This window comes from Mesoplodon mirus, assembly GCF_964341445.2.
Source record: "Mesoplodon mirus genome assembly, chromosome: 13".
NCBI lineage: Eukaryota > Metazoa > Chordata > Mammalia > Artiodactyla > Ziphiidae > Mesoplodon > Mesoplodon mirus.
This window is the reverse complement of record NC_138989.1, coordinates 66,867,577-66,875,734: the sequence shown is the minus strand read 5'-3', so window position 1 is coordinate 66,875,734 and position 8,158 is coordinate 66,867,577. Positions and strand designations below refer to the sequence as shown.

Below are 8,158 nucleotides of genomic sequence, written 5' to 3'. Positions count from 1 at the left end.
CTTCATGGGTGCAGGGAGAAGCCAGCCAGGCTCCAATGGCTCATCTGCTGTTAAAGACGGGATCAGATAATGTGTAAATGAATGAGAGAGTAAGTAAATGAACAAACGAATCTATGTTCCAATAAAGCTTTATTTGGCCCATCCTGATCAAGTTTAATAAGGTTTAATAGATTTTTTTAAAACATGAGTAAGTAATAGCAATTCCTCTGTAATAACAATTATATATGAACTCCTGGTCGAGATCAGCAGCTTGTTCCTTTACCAAAAAAGTAAAGCCGCCCTTTGAGGACAAATGGCACATGAGAAGTGGTGTACATTTCCTTTTCTTTAAAACAAAAAAGAAAGAAAAGAAACCCAGACACTTCATATTTACATAGTTTCCATTTAAAAATTGGTCAGTATGGTTGTTTTTAAATATAAGTTTCTAACGTGTTGCAGGTTTCAATGCACAGATCCTAGTTAGCTGATTAGATTTAAGGTGCTGTTGAGGTGAGGGTGAACCCAGCCTAAGATCAACACTGAGGAATCCTCTGTTTCCAGACTGGCTCCTGTGGGCATCTTTGGGGGAAGCTGAACGCCAGTGGTGGAAATGGCAGAGCATTTCCAGGGGGCTGGGCTCCATGCTTCTGCAGAGGGCCTGCTGTGCCCACACACCATCCTCCGCCCCCAGGCTCCGTGGACAAGTGCACCTCTGGTTTGGCATGCTCCGAACTCATCCGGGCCTAAGCTAGGAGGGACATGGTGGCCTCAAGTCCTTTCTTTTGTCGTGGGGTCCCCATGCTGGTGCCTGACCCCTGAGGGTCCTCGATGTTGGCACCCCGCCTTTCATACCTTCCTACCTTTCCGGATTCCCTGTCCCCAAGGCCTCTGGCTCTCCAATGCATTTCTTTAGGTCCCGCTCTTTGCCGGGGCTAAATGGATGATCAAAATCAAGGGCAGTATTAATGAAGTTGGATGGGCCCTGTGTGAAATCTTCTCTCCTAACACATTTGCTCTAGGCAGGCACCTCGCTGCTTTCCTCCAAATGAGCAATTCATGCCGAGAACATGAGTTCCCAAGGTAGGCTTGGAGCGGGGCTATGAGTATGGGGGTTGGGGTGTGGGGCAGGCTGGAGGGATTCTTGGAATTGCTGTCTTCAAACTCACCCGTGTATGATATTCCCTCGGGAGCAAGAGCTGTGTCATTGTGTCTGTGCGTGTGTCAGGAAAGTGCATAGGAAGTTCTGGAAAAGGTGTGTGCACAGGCCTGGGAGAATGGGTTCTTTTACCCACAGAGCCCAAACTGGTCTGGTCTGCAACCAAGATTTCAGACCACACAGGGGTGAGGCAAATACTACAGGGGTGAGGCAGATGGGAATATTTACGTACTTGAGGAGCCAGAAAAAAGTATGCTTGGTGACTAGGGGAAAGAAGCTGGCTCAGTTTCCAGTTTCAGAGTTCAAGGGGCATTGCTCTGAGTAAAAATGCACGTAGAATGGGTCAGATGGTAATGGACAGGGAAGAAACATCTTGAACCAAGTTTTCTGAGCAAAAAGCCAGAGTGACGCCAGTAGAGGAAGACACTGTTTAGTGGACAGACACTGGCCTGGGGGCCAGGGGACTGGGATTCAAGGCTTGCCCTGACACTGACTAGGCCCTGAACTTATAGTCACTTTGCTTCTCTGGGCCTCACTGTCCTTCCACATCTGTCCGCTGAGGCTAGTTGGGCCAGGTGGTTCCAACACTCTGCCTGCAAGGTTCCACTGCACACAGCCACCCAGGTGGGGCCTGCAGACTGCTAAGACATGCTTCTGCCCTGTACACCGCCACTTATAAAAACACAAGGGCCTCTTTCTCACTGGGAAAGTGATCAACCCCCAATCTCGGTTCCTGTTCAAACCCACTCCCAGAGGTTAAAGGCTAGTTATTAAGGCAGTTTAAGAAATGGACATTCCTCTCGCTCCTCGGATCCTTTCTGTGTTCTGCCAACCCCAAGGCAGCAGAGAGGGGCGGCAGGGGTGGTGGAGATGCCAGGGAGGCGGCCCCCTCCTGCCAGGCCCTGCTTTCCCAGGATGGTCTTCGGGATGGCCTGGAGCGCCCCTCCGCCGCCCTCACCACCTTTCTTTGGAGAAGGCCTCAGTCTGCACGAGATCGCCAGGGTGCTCGGCGATGCACGCGCCGTTGAGGTCGCCCAGTTTATTGTCCGGCAGGTCCTCGGGCTTGGTGCAGAGCTTCAGGGCGCGGGAGATGAACACGTCCAGGTCGAACTGGGGGCTGGCGCCCCCGTCGATGGGGGCCCGACGGCCGGGTGGGGAGGCCGACAGGCGGCGCTCGGGGCCGTCGGGGGGCGGGCTGGCGCGCTCGGGGCCGCCCTGCGTGCTCTGGACCCACTGCGCGATCTCCAGGAAGAGGCTGGCCGGCTCTTCGTCGCGCGACCCCGCGTCCGCCGCCCCCGCGGCCACCGCGGCGGTGGGGGGCGCCCCGGCCGCCTGCTTCCAGTGCGACAGGTCCAGGATGAGCTTGGGCTCCGAGTAGTGGTGCGGCTTGTTGTCGCGCCACAGCAGCTTGTCCAGGTAGGACGGCGACCCCACCTTGTAGTCGCAGGAGCGCCCGTAGTCGGCCTCGAAGGCGCGCTCCATGGACGAGTGCGACTGCTCCAGGAAGCGCTCCGAGCTGCTCTGCGAGTCCTTGCGCGGGTCCACCTGCACGTCCTCCGCCAGCGGCGCCGATCCCGCGCGCGGGTCGAGCTGCACCTCGCTCGCGTCCTGGTACCTGTCGGGCCGCCACTCCAGGTCCGACGACAGGCTCACAGGGTACCTGCAAGGGTAAGACAGGATGGCGATTGGACCCTTCCAACCGGGTGGGCTTTGTGGGGGGAGCCAACCCCCCACCCACAGGCCGGCTTTCCATTCCTTCTCAGCTCCTTCCCTCACCTCCCAAGGTGGGAGGGTGATGGGACAAAGTAACGGTGAACCTCCAGGGCTCAGGCAGAAGGACTGATTGCCCGGCTTAACTCTTGTATCCTTTTTTTTTTTTTTTTTTTTTTCTGTGGTACGCGGGCCTCACTGTTGTGGCCTCTCCCGTTGCGGATAACAGGCTCCGGATGCGCAGGCTCAGCGGCCATGGCTCACGGGCCCAGCCGCTCCGCGGCATGTGGGATCTTCCCGGACCGGGGCACGAACCCGTGTCCCCTGAATCCACAGGCGGACTCTTAACCACTTGCGCCACCAGGGAAGCCCTCTCTTGTATCCTTTTGTATTCACTGAATATCCTACAAATATTTCTTGAGCACTTGCTATGTACCAGGTGCTGTTCTGGGCATTACCAGACAGCAGGGAACAAAACAAAATCCCTCTCCTCATGTAATGGTACTTTCTAGTGGATGCACCTAGGCAGTGATCCTCAAATTGTGATGTGCACACAAATCACCTGGGGACCTTGTTGAAATGCAGATCCTGATCCAGTAGATGAGGTAGGGTCTGAGAGTCTGCATTTCTAACAGGCCCCCAGTGATGCTGATGCTGCTGGTCCCTGGCCCACACTTTGAGTAGCAGGGCCCTAATGAGGGCTTCACACCCTTGGCTCAGATTAGAATCACTTGGGGGGGGGATTAAAAAGTTGCATGCCTGCCCCACATCTCCAATGCTGATTCAGGAGGTCCAGGGAGGGGCCCAGCATCTGCGTGGTTTTCAAACCTCCCCAGGTGTTTCTTAAGTTCCAGCCAGGGCTAAGAACCCCTGCCATAGTGGATCTGGTTGGAGGCCCTGCAGCACCTTGCATAGATGCTGAGCAGGCAGGGCGTACTGACAGATTACAGACCCCCTCAGGAGAGGCCAGAGATCCTTGGAATTCCTCCGTCAACTGTCCTGCAGCCCTGAAGAGCAAAGTCCGCTAGCCAAGAGCAAAGGAAGGGCAGGTGGGCAGGCCATCAGCTTGGGCTGAGCCCTCCCTCCCTGTGCCAGGTGTTCTATGCAGAACTGAGGGGGCGGGGGGAGGCAGGGAGCCCAGGGGAAGCCTCAGGCAGCAGCCAGCCGCTCCTGAACAGGAGGCCTAGGGCTCACACAGGAAAAACCAAGGACAGGCAGGTTTGGCTGTGTGACTGGGCAGGCGGGCAGCTGCAGTCCGTGCCTTGTGGTTTGCGAGGCACAGGAAGGTCCCACTTGTGTCCACCCTCCCAGTGATGTCATTAAGGTAGGAGTCACTCCTAGAGGTGAACGCTGCCTCCTCCCACGAGAGTCCTTGAAATTGCAGGGATTTCTAGGAGGAAGAACTTGTGAAGCCTGTCACCTTTGGCTGCTACACACCAAGGGCCAGATGTAAGGTGTCTGCAGTCTCCAGGCAACCCTGTGGAGTGAGTGCTACCACCCGCTTCATAGACGAGGACACTAGCGTTCAGAGGTAAGCAGTTTGCCCAAAGCAGCAGGGCCTGTGGGAAGGGGTTTGTCATTGCCTTTGTCATCGGCCTTCCTCGTGCAGGTGTGATGGGAGAGGTCGGGAGCAGGGGGGCACCAGGTTTAGAAGTGGTCAGAGTTGATGGGCAGGGGCTAAAGAGACCCTGCTACAGTCTTCCTGACACCAACGCCATGCCATAGCCATGATAAGCAGGCACAAACCCTGCAGAGCCAATGCTCCGTGCCCCCAGATGCTGTGGAGTGGAGGACGAGGGGCTGCAGGAGCCACAGTCAAGGGCAGGGCTAGCATGGGGGTGGCAGGAGAGAGAGTCTTCATTAATCTCTATTTGCTGGCAACTCTTGATAACAACAATCAACAACAACAAGCCAACAAACCTGTCCCAAAATAGCAACGTCGCCCTGACCCTCCCTTGGAGCCTCCTTAGTCTGAAACCCATCACCTCTGTCACTTATGTAACTAGCGGTCACATTCTCGCAACAGCAGTGTTCCCACTTAGGCCCCCTCGGAGTCCTAGCTTCTAAGCCCTCGACTTCTATTTCTAAACCGAGCGGCTACTAGTGCTTCCTCCCAGAATTAGCAGATGGTGATGCCCAAATGTTTAGGTGCCTGATCTAGGAACATCAGAACAGGAAGGGACCTAAGAGATCATTGTGTGCTTATGCGAAGATTGTCAAAAACTGTATCTTCTACCCAACTCTGATTCATTGGTAGTGACTTACGGGTACACTGTGTTGAGAAGGATTCTGAGGCCTGGCTCAGTTTAGCCGGGAAGAGTCCTGTGATTGCTTAGCAGTGTCTGACACGGGTGCAGATTGGGGAGGGCCCCACATAGGCCAGGAATTAGGTGTGTGACACAATGCCAATCTCTAACCTCTCTGAGCTGTGGCGTCCTCGTGTGTCAATGAGCAATAATAATAATGGTGCCCCTCTACTGGCATCTCAGGAGGTGCAAATGATGTGAACGGCATGAAGGTGTTGTGTGGTGGTAAATGTCACATTGTTTTCTTGTCTTGCGTTGCTGCATTTTGCTTTTCTGGGGAAAATTCCCAGCCTACTAGACGTGAGCTCTGGCTGTGGGTGCTCATTAAATGCTTGCCCAACATTGTATGGAGCCCTGTGTGCAGTATACTCGGGGTGGGTTGGAAAGCTGGTGGTGACCGGTGTTGCACAAAGGCAGGCCCCTGACCACGCATGAAGGACATAGGTGGTCATCTACTGGGAATGTCTGGGGACAGGAGAGAAAGGCAGGAAGCTAAGCTGGGGAAAGCGCCCTATGGGCTATAGAACTTGGGAGACAGAAGGAAAGGTCATGGAGGATCAGAGGCAAATAGAAATGGGAGGACAGGAATGTGGGTTCCAGACTCCAGGGCTGGAACCGCACCTGTCCCAGTTGGAGAGCTGGCTCTGGTTGGCGGCCATCAGCAGGATGTCGTCAATCTCATCCTCTATGCGGAAGGGGTGCTGCGAGGTGGGCTCGTCCTCGGGGCAAGAGTACGGGCTCATGTAGGGATGCTGCAGCCCCATCTCGGCAGTCAGGCGATCCATGGGGTTAAAGGTCAGGATCTTCTCCAGAAAGTCGATGGCTGTGGAGAGCAGAGCGGGACAGGAAGGTCATTTGTGCCCTTGCCAAGCTGAGAATAAGGCTCCTCAGCATGGGGACACCCCCTAGTGTTTGTACTTTTCCATTTGTAAAAGTACAAACGTTTCCAGATGTACAAATGTTTTTTGTACAACATTTGTACAAAAGTACAAATGTTTTCTGGATGTTTCCTTTCTCAGGATCCTCACCACAATCCAGGGACAAATTCAGAGCAGATGCTGCTTTTTGACTTCACTAATGAATTAATAGAGGTCCAGAGGGGTACAGTGACTTGCTCAAGGCCACCGTTGGTTACAGGAGGTCCAGGGCTAGAACTCTGCCTTAGGCTGGATTTCCCCAGAGACAGGGAATGGGGTGGAGGTAGTTTATGTGGCAGTGATGCCAGGAAGCACCGGTAGGGCAATGGGGAAGAAGCCAGTAGAGGATGTGCCAATGAACAGTTCCTGCTGAGAGCCCCTGGGGCTCTGTTCCACTGGGTCCTCCAAGAGACAGCATGGGACACACCTCGGAGATGGTCCCACTCTGGTGGGGGGAAGCTGGGGTATCTCCATCCCCACTCTCATTTGTCATGGGTTGAGTGCTACTGGAGTGGGTGGAGGACCCAGCAGCAAAAAGCCTCAGTGAGAACGGTCGCCGTGGAGCTAGGCGGGTGGGATAGAGCCTGACAGCCCAGGGCTCCTAAGTCCAGAGCCCTTTCTACCATATGTTGCCCCTGGGGGTTTGACAAATAAAGGCCATCTTCAAAGTATTTATCCCCTGGGCTGGAGCCCCCATGCTGTGCCAGGCAGTAACCCTTCAGTGGCTAGATCAAGGCGAGGACCTGGCAGCTGAACCTGGGCATGGAAACGGACACTCAAGAGCCCTGTGTGGTGGCTATTTGCCAACCAGCATGAAGGTATATCAAGATGGCAGCAACCTGTAGGGCGTTGTGGGTGTGCACTGGCTGAACATCAGCTCCGTGCACAGGTGCCCTTTGTCCTGAGTGGGGGTAGGCACACCTGTCTGCCCTGTGAGCTCAGCCCTGGGTTATCTCAGGGCAAGTCCAGTCCGGGGGTTTGTATTCCTTCTCAGCACTGGAGGCTCCACTTAAATCATGGCTTGGCTAACCATGTTACAGCCCACATGGAAAAGGAGGAAAGCAGCTGAGCTCAAGGCCAGGCTTCTGTGCCCTCTGAGGGGCTCCCGGGTGGGCCTCAGCCTGCACCATTACCCTGCCCCTCACACCAGCCCTGGACCTCTCTGCAGAAAAATTCATCAGTGATTCAGGAAATCGATGGCTTCTGAAGGTCACTGGCCTCCCAGGAGGATGCATTTCTGCTCCATAATCCTAGACTGAAAGATCAGTTAAGCAGCAGTGACTCTGATCCCTCCCCAGTGCTCTGGGGCTCAGGGCATGCTTCTGGGCCCAGGGCTGCAGACCTGAAAGAGAATCAGCCTCACAGGTTCCCAGGACTGGGAAGAAGCAGGCAGTGCAGGGCCCAGCTCTGGCTGGGCAAGTCTTTCCTTCTTTGGGCTCCCAGCCCCTCGCTCGGCCCCACCTACTACCCTGAACCTTTTGACGAGGAAGTGAGAGAGTTGGAGCTCTAAACATTGGCAGGCATCCTCACCATTATCATCATTATTAAGAAAGACCCAGCGAACCCTGACGTTGGAAAGTGCCAGCCCCGAAGGCCGCTCCACTGACTCTAGTAAGGATGGGAATCTCCCCTTCCCTCTCTCTGACAGCTGGTCCTCCAGCAGGTGCCCAGACACTTCTGGGAAGCCCAAGTGTTAGAAAATCCTGCCTTACAGCAAACCTAAATCTGCCCCTTTAACTCCTCCCCTTGAGCCTCGCCCCGCCCTCTCTGGTACCCCCATGTCAGCATGCTCTCTCTCTTCCCCATGACTGTTCCCATCATGTTTCAAGGCAGCAGTCATGTCCCACGCAAGCCCCCTGTCCTCCTGGCACACAACTGGCCTACATCTCCTAGCCTCCCCTGCAGTTCGGTGTGGCCGTGTGACTGGGGCCAATGGAAAGGGGTTGGAAATGATGTGTGTACCCCGCTTCCAGGCCAGACCCATAGAAACCTCCTGCAGGAGTGTCTGCTCTCCCTTCCCCTGTCTTCGGCCGGAAGTTGGTGCCCTGTGGGTAGCGGGGAGCCTTGAAAGCTACGAATGAAGATGTCAC

General features: G+C 54.9%; 1 protein-coding gene across 1 annotated transcript in view; it reads right to left on the bottom strand.

Moving 5' to 3' along the window:
- Window positions 1–2,089: 2,089 nt before the first annotated feature.
- MAPK4 (mitogen-activated protein kinase 4) overlaps window positions 2,090–8,158 on the bottom strand; it is a gene marked incomplete at its 3' end in the record, with an annotated part of 74,822 nt that continues 68,753 nt past the window's right edge. Inside the window, exons 4-5 of the mRNA XM_082640786.1 lie at window positions 5,773–5,974; window positions 2,090–2,795 (exon numbers count right to left, since the gene is read on the bottom strand). Coding sequence (XP_082496912.1) covers window positions 2,090–2,795; window positions 5,773–5,974 — 908 coding nt within the window. The remainder of the gene's footprint in view (window positions 2,796–5,772; window positions 5,975–8,158) is intronic.